Source organism: Tetrao urogallus (assembly GCF_951394365.1).
Source record: "Tetrao urogallus genome assembly, chromosome: 6".
In the NCBI taxonomy this organism is placed as follows: Eukaryota; Metazoa; Chordata; class Aves; order Galliformes; family Phasianidae; genus Tetrao; species Tetrao urogallus.
This window is the reverse complement of record NC_136819.1, coordinates 56,664,485-56,680,668: the sequence shown is the minus strand read 5'-3', so window position 1 is coordinate 56,680,668 and position 16,184 is coordinate 56,664,485. Positions and strand designations below refer to the sequence as shown.

The 16,184-nt window shown below is 45.4% G+C and overlaps 1 protein-coding gene across 1 annotated transcript; it reads right to left on the bottom strand.

Annotated features, from left to right (window-relative positions):
* Window positions 1–7,853: 7,853 nt before the first annotated feature.
* On the bottom strand, window positions 7,854–16,174 carry GMFB (glia maturation factor beta; the record flags this gene model as incomplete). Its single annotated transcript, XM_079537497.1, is given in 8 exon segments — window positions 7,854–7,925; window positions 10,103–10,176; window positions 11,657–11,744; window positions 12,786–12,836; window positions 13,775–13,824; window positions 14,375–14,471; window positions 15,754–15,935; window positions 16,051–16,174. Coding segments are annotated over 8 exon segments (738 nt in total).
* Between the last annotated feature and the right edge of the window lie 10 nt (window positions 16,175–16,184).

Genomic DNA, 16,184 nt, shown 5'->3' with positions numbered 1-16,184 from the left:
ACTAAAGCTCAGTTTTAGACCCCAGTGCTGCTGGGCATCTCCCCACAGCTCATCATGAAATCCACCTGTGGCCTCAATCCCTCCAGCAGTTCCTGTTAGATGGCACCAGTTTCCTTCTAAGGCAGGAATTTCCTTCCAATTTCCTTCTTCAGCCCAATGCTAATTGCTCAGCCCGCTCTCCCAGAAGGATGCTTTGTTCTCCTGTTAGTGGCTAGCTATACAAAGCAAAGCCTGTAGAATATCAGTGTGAGTGAGCAAAGGGACCAGTGGTTGTTTTCTCAAAACTTTTCTATAATATAGAATCCTAGAATGGCCTGGGTTGCAAAGGAGCACAGGGCTCACCCAGTTCCAACCCCCTGCTGTGTGCAGGTCGCCAACCAGCAGCCCAGGCTGCCCAGAGCCACATCCAGCCTGGCCTTGATGTCTCTTTAACAAATGGAGAGGAGTTTTCCAAAACGTTGTGCACAAGTTTAGGTGCAGCAGTGATGGCTGAAGATCACATTCTCAATCCTTAGCCCTTCAAAGAACAGCTTTAAATTCTGATCCCAATATCAACTACTGCAGCTCTCTCAGCTTGAATAAACAGAAGCAGAAACCACAGGCTTGGAACTTTAAAATGTCATTATACCTGGTATGTAATGATAACACTAAAAAAATCCACTGCTAATTAGTAGAAACAGAGTCACCATTGGATATGGGGTTACAATTTGATCAAGCTAAAATAAGCTGCCTACCAGGGCAAATCTGCTCCTCCAGGTGTAACGTTATCACTGCCCCAAAGCAGGGGACATGCATGAAGCAGCCAGAAGATGCGGCCCAGTTATCAGAACGTCACACTTCCCTCTGCAGCTCTGAGAGCCCCAGCAGATGATATGCAACACGCTTGAAAACGTGGGAGGGAGAAGTCAGTGTGGGACAAGGGAGACTTCTGTCTTGTTGCTGTCCACAGACATCCTGCGGGGCTTTGAGTACGGAACCCTCAGGTCCAGAACGTACTGACACACTTAAGTCACACTAAGCAGGATTTCCAAAAGCCTTCATCTCCATCTCCTTTCAAAGTCTTGCTTTTGATCTCTCAGGCTATATCCGTATTACCAAATCAGCTCGAGGCTCTGCCAGCTCTAGAAATTCAACCCCCTGCTTGTTCATAAGATGGAAGCGCTGCTCCGCAGTGCCCCGGCTCAGCAGCAGGTCTGCCAGCAGCACTCACACGCAAGGAGCAGGCTGGGGATGGCTGCCTCACTCTCCACATCTGCCTCTGCAGCCCGTGCAGACAAACTCATGGAGCCTTAAGCTTCAAGATCTTGGGATTAAACTGCAGAAAGGAGACCAGCTGCAGCGTCAGCACAGGGAATACAGACAAAAATAGGAAAATAGAAAAAATAGACAAAGAGAACAGAAGGGGGAATGGTTTTAAACTGAGGCAGGGGAGGTTTAGGTTGGATATGAGGAGGAAGTTTTTGAGCCAGAGGGTGGTGAGGCACTGGCACAGGTTGCCCAAGGAGGCTGTGGATGCCCCATCCCTGCAGGCATTCAAGGCCAGGCTGGATGTGGCTCTGGGCAGCCTGGGCTGCTGGTTGGTGACCTGCACACAGCAGGGGGTTGGAGCTGGATGAGCATTGTGCTCCTTTGCAACCCAGGCCATGCTGTGATGCTATGAAAAAAAGTTCTCTGGAAAAGGACAGTGGCTGTGCTCCCCTCACAGCCAGCAGAAGCAGGCTTATGTCAGCCTATCCTTGAAACCTGGGTGCCTAAGAAAAGAAGGGCTGTTGAGTGGATGCCTCTCTTTTGTCACTCTTGCAGTAATACAGCGACACAATTCCTTTTGTGCTTCTGAAGCAAACAATTGCACATTCACAGCTGGAGGTGGGGTATAAATATTATCTCTCACTCATCCCTCGATCCAGCCATCCTGCTGAATTAATCGCGTTCACAAATCAATCCAGGATTTGATGCTGTCAGAGCAGATGGTGAGGCTGTGTCTGTGAGGCAGCACAGCATTCTTCCTATCATCCAGCAGCGGATATTTAAACTTCAGACATTATTTGGAAGAAATGCTAAATCTCTCCCGTTCCTTATTCAGCTCAGTTAAGGGCACTGACCCCTAACTTTCTGCTCTACTTCTGCTCCATAGGGATTTAGGAAGCATATAGGATGGCCACTGCCCCCTTCCCCTTCCAACTGAACATTTTCTGCCCCATTTTTTTCCTCTGTTCTCTTTTTTTTTTTCTCCCCTCAGAAAAGAGGTGACAACAACAGATGCCGGACAGCGTGGGATTTCAGGGCTGCTCTACACTAATTGTAGAGCAGAGTGCTGTAGAAAAGAGAAGCTGCATTCATGCTCCTAGCAGCCTTCCATGGCATGTAACAGCAGGAACAGCCTTGATGGGACTTCCCCACCGCAGCAGTAAATTTGCCATTAAAGACAGCCCCGCTGTTTTCCCAGTGTTCACATCTGTTCTGCATTCAGTGTCTTTCTGGCTGATAATTGCTCTCCTCTCCCCTCTGCCTCCTGCTGAGGAACTGCTGGAGCTGTCAGAGGCATTTCAGCTGAGCTCAATCACGTTCCGCATGCGATGCCTCACTTAGCACCAGAGGTGAATGAGGTTAACCCAGGGGATGTTTGCTGTCCCTGAAGGAATGAAACAGCACAGAGCAGCCCAGAGGAAACGAGCCCAAACCAACAAGCACAAAACCAACCGTGCAGATTTTACTACATCTATGCACATGTATCAAAATTCACTTTATGGATCCACTGGAAAAAAGACACAGAACCCAGACAGACCATGGTAAGGCTGCAGAAGACACTGCATTCAAAACTGCAGCAGACACCTGCCATCCCCTCAAGACTGCACAGCCTCAGTATCACCAAAAGGAGCAGCAGATACAGAAGCTTCAAGGGGTAACAGCAGCCAAGTTTGCTTAACTTCTCAATATAAAGTTGGAAAACAAATGTGTTGCCCAGAGATGTGGTGGATGCTTCCTGGAGGCTTTCAAAGCGAGGCTGGATCAGGCCATGGGTAACCTGAGGGAGCTGTGGTGCCCCTGCTCGTTGCAGGGGAGCTGGACTGGATGGTCCTCAGAGGTCCCTTCCAACTCTGAGGATTCAGTGATTCTAGGAGATGTCCTCAGCAAGCTCATCTCAGACAAGCCAGCTGTTGACAAATCTGGAAGAGAAAACACAGCCTGTATGTGACATTCAAGCAGATTTGTACCACTGCACAGAGGTTCTCCATTTTGTTCCTGATTCCTTCTCTAGCTTTCACTTTAATAAGCACTCAACTGACCTTTCCATATAACTATTACAAGCCAATGACCTTTTCTGAATGGGAGCAGCTGCCCTTCATGTCTCTGTATCTTTCTGCAAAGCTTTTTAGTCAGCTTTTATCATCTTGATAACCTAGAATTATCAGTAAGCTATGCCTACATTTTCTAGTTAAGCACCCTCAGTGAACAAGAGAACACCACGGGGCTGCCCAGGTCACCTCCTCCCAACGCGAGAGCTTTTTATTCCCATCTTTTCTTTCTTCTTCTCTTTCATCAGCTGCTCTCCAGAGCCATTTCTGTTCCACAGCAGCTCAGCCAACTTCCTCAGAGCTGTTGGCAACAAATTCTGTTGTAACGTACTCAGGTGACCAGGAAGCCATTCAGAAGCCAGCTGTGCTGAAGCTGCTGTGCATGACCTCCATCACAGCTGTTAAATTCACCAGCGATTGCGTGCACCTGAGGAAGAAAAGGTTTACTTCCATCATATCTGAACTGTGGTCCATTAATTCTGTTTTTCAGCACTGGCAGAAGTGATGACACGTCAGCTACTGACACTGAATCACCACAACTATTTTCAGCAGCTTTTCCAACCAGTAGAAAAAGGAAAAAAAAAATTCTGAAGAGCCATTCTGTCCTCCTTCCTGCTGCTGCCCTTCATAATGGATGGAAAGAGGAATTCTTACCCTGAGAAGAGCCAGTGAGGAAGCACAGTGGACACTAAACACCACAAGACAAGTTCAAAGCAAGTTCCAGGTTGCTGGGAGGAGGAAGGTCGTGGCTAACATTAATGACTTCCCCCTTTCAGGTAGATCCATGCTCTCTGTGCTACTTCGCAATTAAAACAGGGAAACAGAACATCTTAATTAAACATTTTATTTATACCAATACAAGCACCATGCTTAGCAAAAAAGATTTGGTTTAAAGTGAACATGCAATATGAACTAGCAGAGACTAAACAGCATATGGAAGTTGTACTGGTTACTGGTATGTTCATGGAACTGCTGGGTTCCAAGACTGGCCGTGAATCCCTCCCACCTTTTTGCCACCTGCAGCACTGATGCCAACATGGACAGACCACAGTGCACGAGGCACAGAGAGCCTGGGCCACGCAGCAAAAGCAAAGAGCCTCAGTCCTCATGTCACAGCACAGCTGCGCTTCGCAGTCACTGGTTGCACGTATCAAAAGGTGTGACTCCAAAAGTCCTTGCAAGCACAGCGACACGAGGAGTTGTCAGCACCCCTTGCTTTTGCGTGTTTGACTCAGATCCCCTTTGCTTGCTTAACTTTATTTCTGGACTATTTATTTTACAGTTAAAGGTACAAAAATGGAATCTCGGTACAAATACACAAGATGCTCCTTTGGAGAAGTGGAAAGGTGTCAACATCATTATTGCCTCCTCTGAGAGCTCAAAACAGCGTTCATGATTCTAGAAACACACTTGAACCATCAAATATCAGCATTTACAGGTAGTTAAAAAATATCTGAACGTTACAAGTCCATTTTATGGGTTGCCATGCAAATTCATGCTTTAATTCAGTTTACAATCAATGAGCAGGATTACAAGAGCTGTATCCCAGCCATCTAGTCAATACTGAAAGCAAAACTGTGGCAGAAGTCTCTTTATGAAAGACCTTAAACTCTTGGCCAAAGATTTTATGGCCAATTCACAAACTCCTGAAAAATAGGAGCTCACAATGGAAAATGCTGACTCTCAGACCTTTCAGCTACAAAAGCTCCCATAGGCTGCATTAAATTTATCTTGTTTGAACCATCTTTAGAGATCTGAAAATACAAGACAAGCACGTGGTGTCAGGTAACAGCAAATCACAGTCAGAATATACTGGCCTTCTGAACACAGACACACCAACCTCCCTCTGATCTTAAAGGGGGAGGATTAAGGAATATACATAGATAAGGTGGGACAAATAACAAAGGAAAGCATTTGTGCGGAACAGATTTGGATATCATCAATGTCTTTGCTTAACCAAGTATTAGCATTACCTACATCTCAAGGGCCTGGGGCAGCGCTTGGCAGATAATTGTGCCAAAACACTGGAAACAAGAAAACAACAAGCCTAGAATGGCAAACATCCTCTGTGTATTCTTCCTTCGAGCACCTGCAGCTGCTTCCTCACTGCCACAGCTCAAAGCAGGGAAGGAGCCACAGCTGTGAAGCAAGGCTGTTACAAAAGTAATACTGGCAGGCTGAGCAGCATCAATACCACCTTCCCCAAGAACGTGGGCTTTAGCACTAGTTTGCTTTCTGCAAGACTCAAAGGGCAGCATCTAAGGCAGAAATCCCTAAGTGGAAGAAGCAAGAACACTCAAGTGAACAGTAAAGAACTCCAAATGAAGAGCTCCACTACACGGACATGATCTCAAGTAGCAGAGGTTGTTCAGCAGAAGGTGGAGCATTGCAGAGATGCAGAACCTGCTTCACTCATCTGACTGCAGCAGCTCCTTCCTTCTCCTCCAGAGTCTCCTTTTTACAGGTATTTTTGTTGAGACCTGTGCAAGCAGCAGTTGGATGTTGGCAGCCCAGCAGTGTATGAAATACAGTAATAAAAGCTATTAATCCAGTTTTCCCAATCAAAAAAATGTCAAGTTGAATATTTCAAGTGGCAAATTTTCTTCAGCCATGCTGCACTTTAACAGGCCTTACCTGCAGCACAACACCAAGGAAACAAGACTTCTGCTGCCTCAACACTGATGCCATCACTGACATCATTCTTCTAAAGTTAAGTCTTACTTACACAACGTTTGTTAAGAAATAAAAGGTGGTAGTAGAGAACGATCAAGCAGTTTCATAGTCAACATCTTTTTTTGTCCAGGGAAATGAAATTGGTTTTCCAGTTCACCAGAGAAATTGTATTTTCATTACAAGCATTTCCTTTCAGAACTGAAAGATCAATTTGACTGAATCATTCTAACACGTATTTTGAAGAGCTCCTCTCAAGTCAGATCCACATACAAAGAAATGAGCAGTAACATCAAACTAAGAAATCTATCCACACTGAGGACCTCTGCAAATCAATCCCTTGTGATCTCTAAGGAATTAGTGTTAGAACACTAACAACATATGCCTACAAACAAACAAAACAAAACAACCAGACCTTCATTTGGCAAAGGTTTCACAGCATGAAATACTGGCCTCCAGATTTAACAACTCGTCCCTCCTCACCAAGCAGAGTCGGTAGGGCAGCTGTGTTTTAAGGTACGTTATCAGCAGGAAGCTGCTCTTCCACACACTCACTCAGCAGCACAACAAACACGATAAGACAGTGAGATGCTGTCACACACCAGCACTCCTCCTGCCACTGCGTTGGCTGAACACGACATCCCACAGCAGGCAGCTACTCTACTCAGTATAAAATGGCTCCGTAAAAAGGTCGTTTATAAAAGTTACACACTATTTGCACATTAGAATCTTGACTGTTTCAAAGAGATGAACCGTAAGTCACTGAAAAAAAAAAAAATAAATCCTGTATGCAAAAGCTTTCATCTGGAATGTAATTCTGACTAACAAGCAGTTAAGAAAATTAGAGACTGTCATTAAAATACTGAAAAAAGCTACGTGTGGCCAACTCGTATAACAACAAAGATATAAATCAGTACCATGAAAAGCTTCAACCTCCTGGACTCCTAGGAACAGAGCAGATGACTGGAATTGCTCAGACAAGGAGGTTAGCTCCTGTTTTACAGATGTCATCTGCAGCACTAGGCACTAGGAAGAACGTTACTTGGATTCTTTAACAAAGGTTTTTTACCAAATTTGTATTAAGTGGCAGTGTAAAATTCTCAAGTCCTTTTAAAGCTAACAAATTAAAGGCACACAGTATTCACAGGTGTTCGTGTGAGAGGAAAGGAGCAAAGAGGTAAACTTCTTAACAGTGTAGTAAGTTAGAAACGCCAGACATCTGGTGTGAGAGGAACCAGAGTCGTAACTCAGCCCTTGGTGATCTTCTAGTCCCTGTAAGACTGCATCTGCATGAGAATTGGACAGTCCAAGCCCTGAAATTTAGAACGACTGCCTCAGTCAGCTGAGGAATTACTGGAATGACAAGAATGAGTTCCAAGAATTTGAGGAAGTTCACGTGGACAGAACACAGAGGGATAAATGGGTAGGTCTGCTGTACAAGGATTCTGTCTGTTGAACACTAAATGGTTTAAAAGTTGAGAGGACATCATAAATTCTGACAATAATGACAGTACACAGTTTTTGCATATAAATGGCTAGTACACGTCGTAAGGATGCATTTGTAGCTCAGAAAGTTAGCATCAGCTTCCAAATTATGCCTGTATATAAACTCAGAACTGAACTATTTTAGTTGTAGAAATATTAGTCACAAGAGTGCAAAAGGATTCCCTGCAGAGGACTATTCCCTTTTACCAGGTACACGTAAGGAAACATCTGCAAAGATTTGTTACTTCAAGGAGACAGACCTGCTATTCTTTGCACAAACTTTGCACAAGAGACATACTGCAGGAAACAAGATGCAAACACAGTGCATTCTTAGCTGTAAGAATTCATGTCTGGTTCCAGTACGATCAGGATGGTACATAAATACTCATTGCAGAGGTTTTCTTAATGGAAGAAGCCCAGTTTCTCACGCAGCCATTCTTCGGTTAGATCTTCTGTATTTCTTATTTCAAATACCTAAATAAAAATCACATTGCAGAAATATTTGTGCTGCTGGTACTTGGAAGAGATAAGGATACAATGCAAGCAATACCTTTCCACATCAGTTGTCTAAGCTGTACAAAACAGTAACCAAGAGTTCTCCTTTGCTTTCCTGAATGCATTGATTACTATTCTACAGTAACACCAGTGGAAGACTGACAAGGGATGTCAATACCTTGACAACAATTCTCCAATTCCTATTTCTAGACTTCATTCTTGTTCTTAAAAAAAAAAAAAAAAAAAGCACGTGACAACATTTGCTACATTTTAAACTTGCTCTGAAATCACACCATCTCACACAGCACTCCTTGAATATCTCAGCAATAGGATGTATTTCAACAGCAGAAATTAATTTAACCTCTAGGCTGAATTAAGATCCAAGTTCAGGAAGCATGCTCGTAAGCCCTGCATACAGCTGTTCTGAAGTAAAATCACAGCATCTAATAATAGGTTTGCCCTTAAAGAAAGGGGCTCATGATACCTCAGAAGGCTCACAGAGAACCAACCCAAAGCTGCGTGCAAGTCTTCAGCTCTCAACAAAGCCTGGAAGCAGCAAACGAGACCAAAGTAGCCAGGGAACTCTTCACATCCCATACGTGCAAGTGATTTAGAATTTGAGCTTTAACACCCTTGAGAGGGTAAGCTAATTCTGTACTGTCCTTGAGATGCCAACAAGCAGGTTATCTTTTCAGGAGATTCAAGCAAATGAAATCAACAAGCCTTCAAGAACATTCTCCTAGGCAGTGAACAAGGGGAGTATTTCACTGCACTCTACTGTTCCTGTTCTGACAAGACTGAAAATAACTGATTTAGTGCTGAAATAGCTTTATCTGGCTAACTGCATAGCTGCAGAAAGCAAGCTAGGGCCAGCAGAGCCACCAGCAGAGCCACCAGCAGAGCCACCAGCAGAGCCACCAGCAGAGCCACCAGCAGAGCCACCAGCAGAGCCACCAGCAGAGCCACCAGCAGAGCCACCAGCAGAGCCACCAGCAGAGCCACCAGCAGAGCCACCAGCAGAGCCACCAGCAGAGCCACCAGCAGAGCCACCAGCAGAGCCACCAGCAGAGCCACCAGCAGAGCCACCAGCAGAGCCACCAGCAGAGCCACCAGCAGAGCCACCAGCAGAGCCACCAGCAGAGCCACCAGGTTTTTAGAGGATGCACAATTCAAGCTTCTCAGTGAGCCCACTGTTTTAAAATGAGCTCCATATCAGTCCTTTCCTGAGCCATTTTAGCATTTTAATCCTCTTCATGAAACAATTCTGGCTGTTCTTTTTCCCCTCGTTTCCCATCTCAGAGTTTGGACTCCGAATGCTGCCCCTCGTGTCCAGGCAGTGAAACTACCAACTAATGCTATTTTTTTTTTCTCTTGTAAAAGATATAGGGTGAGGGGAACAAAAAATTTAGCATTCTAAATAGAATTCTAGAGTATTTATTAAGCTTACCAGGAGCCAAGCTAACATGGAAGCCAGTGAGAAAAATAAGAGGACTTAAGCTCACATGCAGAAGTCACAGCAGGAAGAAAAAGCACGAGCTAGAATGAATCGAGGCTCAGTGAAGGGCAGAGTAAAGCACATCTGAAGAGGGAGGAAACAACTTCAGAAGGAAGATAATCATGGACTTTCACATCCATTCCTAGGTAGTCTGATGGTTGGGAACCCTGCACATAGCAGGGGGGCTGAAACCAGATGATCATTGTGGGCCTTTTCAACCCAGGCCATTTTACGATTTCTTCTGGTCTCAGTACTGGAGAGGACAAACGCAGGGAGATTTAGGATTGTTCAGCACTTGGCACGAATGTCACATACTCTGAAAGGTATGTAGGTATGTTCTGTGAGCATACAAACCCCAAAACCAGTCTATACCATACCAAAACTTCAGCCTGTACTTCAATACACTGTGGAAGTGAAGATTTCCATCCTACTGAAGGGAACTTCAGTTCCTTTTTGGAACATTGTTCTTCCTGACCTCTAAAAGAGAAGAAATCCCCCCTACCTCCAAAAAAAACCTGCTGTCTTCAGTCTTCCTAAAACAGAATCTACACACTGTAATTACAAAGTCTCGTAACATCCTTTTCATGCTGGGTTCAAGCAAGACACTACACAGCAAACCACATTTGATGCAGAGGCAGTGACTTCGATTAATTAATTATACCTTAGTGAGCTCAGCTGTCTGTACAAGCTTATTCTTGCTCCCAGCATACATCATCTGCTGCTCAGGCTTGCATCCTGTAGTTGTGTGGAGAGGGAAAAAAAAAGACAAAGGTGGTGCTTGGTTATTTCAGCTGCTACACCTCAAAATTATTTGTTTTTTTAACTGAAAGCTGAATTAGGCCACTTCTTAAATTCAGAAGAGTGACCAGTTCTGTAAATACTTCAGTATAATGTTTATATTCTTCAGTATTATCTTTGCTCATACTTGGCACTTGAAAACAGTTGAATCAATGCTCTCAACACACACCTGTATTTCTACTCAGAAACATCTGATACTGCAGTACCTGAACTGGAATTGCAATTCAGAGTAAAACAGCCATCCAAGCAGTAATTCCTGCCACTGCAGTGGTGTGCTGGTTACATTACACACCATTCTTTGCCATCCTGCTCTTTCTGGAAGATTCCCAGAAATTTCTCCTTGTTCTACTCCAATCTTTATAGCACATGCAAAGATCAAACTCAGATCAAACCAAGTCAGCTGTAATGTACCATGATTTTTATATTAGACACTTCCCTGCACAGGTAAGTTTATGATGGGGGTTGCTGTGAAGCAAGCAGAGCAAGCTGTAAAAACTTGGGATGATCTTTGGTTACACTTTTTTCCCCCCTCAGATATTTTCTGTTCACTCACACTTTTACCTGCCCAGATCTGAGTTATGGAGCTTCCTATTCTCCTTTTTAGCTACAGCTGTGACACTTCCAAATCGCAACACTGCTGAGAGGCAATTGTTGCTGTCCATTACATATAGGTCTGCAAGAAAATCCTCTTAGCTTCCATCCTTTCCCTTTTATGCAGTCCTGATCCTCTCACAGCCAGACATGGCCTTCTGAGAAGGACAGGAATTGCCTCTTGCCCACTGTCTAACACCCCAAAAGCAGGACATACAGAGGTGGTTCCAGCCCTCTCCTCATTCATTTCCTGAAGCCATGCTCTGGTCATGCTTTGAGGAATCCCCAAGATTTGATGAGAGGCTGACAAGGAAATGCATTACTGCTAAACCTACACAAACAGATGCAGAGCACTGCAGGCTCCTGTCATTCAGAGGAAAACGTTACAGAGCGTGCCACTGAGATCACAGTGGGCCCAGTCAGAAAAACACACCGTTTGGACACCTATGCAGGAAACTGATATTTCACTTCAGCCTTCAGAAATGGAAAACAAAGCATATTTGCACTCTACTACCTAAGTGTCTTAAACGTGAACCCCAAACGCAGTGAAAACCTCTAGCAAGTAGGGAGATCTGGGCAGATGGGAGCGTTAACAATTGCCTCGAGCAGATGGTGAGGACAGAGTTAATATACTAGAGATTCCTCTCTTCCAAAAAAGGTCTCCAGGCAGTGCCACAGCTTTATAGTGCCCTGATTGCAGCACAGGCATAAATAAATTCAGCCTTGCGCCAGTATTTGAGCATTAAGCACTTATCTTCTCCTCTATTGCAAAGAACATTCCCACATTTACAGCACACAGTAGCTGCCATTCACAGGGTTCACTCACCAACAGGACTGGAGAAGATAAAGCACAACGGATAAGAAACTCTTCCATCTTCATGCTGATACTTGTAACTGTACACAATAAATGTTTTTTCTGAGGTTAAGGAAACTGAGAAACAAATTATTTGGTGAGGATAATCATCAATTATCAGAGCTTGATACAGGCACAAAGAAGTCACGCGTTCTAGAAGATGACTCAAATTTGCAGTCTGTCTTTTACTTTCACTTCCATATTTGACTTTCAGAACTGAGCCTGCCTGTTTTTACCAACCTCTACAGCAGCCAGAGGGTGAAGGTTGCCTCCTTACAGCAGTTGAAGATCAGACAGCTAAAAACACCCCTTTCATTGCAAAGATTCCTCCTCCACTTCGGTAAGAAGACTTCTCACACCCATGGCTGTCCTGCTGCTGGCCTGCTGAAAGCCACATCCCTTCAGCACAGATCAAGCACTTCACTGCTCCAGGTGCTCTCCTGCTTTATAGCCTCCTACTGCACGACAGTCGTGGAAGTAAAGTTTCAGAATGGCACCTGGAACATTGCAAGCCAGCTCTGAAGGATACTGAAAACAGATATTTTCATCAGCTGTAGCTTAAGTACCCCTCTTGTTTTGTTTAATTAGAAAAAGTTCACTTCCCTCTGCCAACTCACTTCTTTTATTTTTTTCCCCCCTCCCCTCTTTCAGCACAGGGATTCTCCCCTACATCCCAGGCCCAAAGTGCTCCCAGCAGCAGTACCTGCAGCAAAACAGCAAGGAGCACATGCTAGGAAAGCACCAAAACAGATCCTAAGTTACACGGGCAGTGTTCTGTATTCGCAAGTAGCAACACGCAAAACTGGTGCACTTTACTTGTTTCGTGAGTTAACAGCACTTCCCTAAATGTTACAGAGCGTAGCTTAGAAGGAAATAAAGCCCTGGGAAAGGCCTAACTGCATCAGTCGCTGTTTTAAGTCTTTAAGAACTGGGACAATCATTCGGTGCTTCACGAGGACTGATCCCCAAGATGCCTCACAAATCAAGTGTTACTGAAGTCTCATCACAGGCAAGCATTAGCCTAAAAAGGTGAAGTTCAACTTTAAACATTTGAACGGCTTCCAGGAGTGACTAAGACAAATGCCAGCAGCGCAAAAGGATATCGAGGTTGTCTCTCAGGCAGCTCATCTTTTAGCTCATCTGGGGAAATACCCTGGTAACATTAAACACAAGCAGTATTTGAACAAATGAACTTGCACTTGAAGGTATACTGTGAAGGCTAAAGCACAACAGTGGGGTGGTAAAACACCTGCAAGTTAGATGCATGTCTTCAGTTTAACTGATAACTATCTCTACACAGATTACTAGAACAGCTTAAGAAAGCTTGTCTGCTAATAGATTTTTGCAACTAAACATTAATGTGAATAATCATCCCTAGTTTAGGCATAATGACTTTGGAAAACATTCTGGCTCTAGTTGGATAAGCTGGCAGCTACAGTGCTTTTGTAACTCCAGCACTAAACAGAGGTAAACAAGCACATCCAAATAAGTATCTGTTAAAAACCAGCTACATAAAAGGTGCTCCTTGAGAAATTGCTCCTTGAACGAGCCAAGAGCCCCCACGCCACTCAAACACTATGTTAGTGCTACATTCTAGAGTGTAAGAGCTACAGGTAATGCTCCAATCCCTTGGAAGGATTTAATTTTCCCCCATGTACATTAAGAAATACTACAAGGTGGCTTACTATGCCATCTATCAAATTTAGGAGCTGCAAAGGACTAGCAAGCCTAGCTTCTAACTGACAGCAGATGAGTTCAGAGATCCATATGCAGATCCATGGAAATGCTGCAGAGAAGTGTTTGAGAAGCCTGCAGGTGCCAAAGATGCCTCTTACATACAGAGTTGCACCATCACAGCTTTGAATTAACTTATATTTTGTGCAATTCATTTGTTGCCTCACAGTTCCTCACTTCTGCACAGTCCCACTATTAATAGCACCGTGCTTTACATGCAGTGTCCATGCATTCAAATCAGCTCATGACCCAAATTAGATTAAGAGTTTGATAACAATTTGAAACTAAGGCAGTACCTTAGAGACAACAATACATTGCGGGCTGAAGATACTCTTATTTACAATGCATTTAACAAACCTCATGCTCCTCATCCAGTACCACCAACTGCTTATCCTTGTCGATTTTCACTACAAATCAAAATAAAACACAGATCAAAATAAATACAGATCAATTGATTTACACAACATAAGCATAAAGCTTTTTAACAGCACCTCACAAGTACATTTCTCACCCCTCCATTATTTCTTCAGACCCTGCCCCATGGTTTCACAAAATCCCTGAAGTCAGAAGTTATACAAAGGCTGTTCACAGCAACGTGTCTTTTGCAGATTTCAGAGACAAGGGTCAAAAATATCACACTTAAAAGCTATACAATTTACAAACTTGAAGTGACTGTGCCACAAATTGTTTTTGCTATCATTTTAAAACCAGCCATGAACTCTGAGCCACAACTAATCACAAAAAGCTCTACCAAGAGCAGATGAAGTCAGGCCTCATGTCATTAAAACTGTATTTCTCTACTGTTAGCAGTAGAGAGGCAGAACAGGAGGTACTCTAGATCATGGCAGACGCAGACTCTTGGCTCACACCTACCTGTTACAGCAACAGAACTACATGGGGAGAAAGAAAGGATCCCACAGGACCGTAGGATCTTCGCCAGTCACATTTTAAACTTACTTATAATGGCAGCATTGTTGGTTTCTTTACGGAACCGGAATTTTCGCAGCTTCTCCACCAGGTCTTCAGCAACATCACAAACCACCAGAGATTCACTCTATGGAGGGAATTGCAGAGGTAAAAGACAGCTGAGAGAAAGCTTTTTAATATGAGAAATACCCCCACATCAGGGATATGTGCCCTTAAACTCTTAGGAAGTGGAACTGACGTCATCTGTCAGAAGTTTCAAAGCAAACACATAAACTAGGAAATAAGGGAGCCTATAAACTCTTTGAAAGGGGAGATAACAGCAGGACAAGGGGAAATGGTTTGGAGTTGAGGGAGGGCAGCTGGAGGTTGGATGTCAGGGGGAAGTTGTGTGCTGTGAGAGTGGTGAGGTGCTGGAACAGCTGCCCAGAGAGGCTGTGATGCCCCGTCCATCCCTGGAGGTGTTCAAGGCCAGGTTGGATGGGGCCCTGGGCAGCCTGGGCTGCTGTGAAACGGGGAGGTTGGTGGCCCTGCATGGCACAGGGGGGTTGGAGCTTCGTGATCCTTGAGGTCCCTTCCAACCCGGGCCATCTGTGAAAGCAGGTTTTAAGAACAACACGCCTTCCTGTCCTCCCATCCCTCCTCAAAGCCAACATTTAACTATAAACACGTTACATTGTATCCTTGAAGCAAGACTATTCTCCTCCATTGCTATCAAGGATTTCTTTTCCCACAATACAGCCCTTAAAAGGAAAGAGGCGTTCCCTCAAGACTTGACAAGCCAACTATATGGAACTAACACACAGCAGCACGAGCGGAAAAAAAACCAAAGCATTTAAAAAAACGGGAGCAACATTTGTGAAGCCTGAGCTTTCCGAAGCAGCACCCAGCTGCCCTATGAGTCACCACGCTGACGATGGGGAAGGAAGCAGCGGTGTCACCCGCAGGTTGCTGCCCTGACACACGCAATCTTCGCGCCGCTTCCTGAGCCTCCCCGCAGCACACCTCGCACAGCCACCGGCTCCAGCTCGCCCGTTACCCGACAATTCCTAAGATCTTCCTGCCTCAACGGCTGCATTTTTAAACTTCGTAAAAAAAAAAATAAAAATAAATTAAAAAAAATACATCGCAGGCTCTGCTGTCACGGGGCTCCTCCAGCTGCAAGCGCTGCGCGCGCACCGCCTTCCCCTGTGCTTATTTCTCCTCAGATCTAAGCTTCCCCACGGCTCCCACAGCCGCCTCGAGCCCCGCTCTCCTCAGAGCTCTTCTCAGAAGGGAGCGTTTCCCTCACTCCCGACCGAGGCTGAGCCCAAACCCGCAGGAATGAGGTGTGCGCACACAAACCCCGCTCCCCCACAGAGTTCCGTTCCGTCCCGCCCATCCCCCCCTCAGGCGGCGCGAGCTCCTCTCACCATCTTGAGCGCGCGCGCGCCAACACCACAACCGTCCGCGCCGCCGCCCCGCCGCCTCCTCACTGAGCCGCCCTCCCCACTGCGCCTGCGCCAAAAGGACCCCGCCTTCCTCCCTCCCTCCCCGCTCCTCTCTTTCAGCCAATCAGCATCGTCGCCGAGTCTGGGCGGGAACCGACAGCCGCCTACGGGAAGCGGGGAGGTTCAAGGCCCGCAGGGAGAAAGAAGGAAAGGGAAAGGGCAAAGGCGCGTGCCGTGCGGCCACGTGACCCCCTCCGTCCTCGCGCCGCGCCCCGTTGCCATGACGCCGAGGCCCCGCCCTCCGCAGGGTGTCATGGCAACGAGGCGTTCCATCAGGAGAGGGCGCTAAGGTGAGGGCAGCGGCTTCACTCTGCTGCTGCGCATGTGTCCGGTTTTTGCGCATGCGCTCTGCG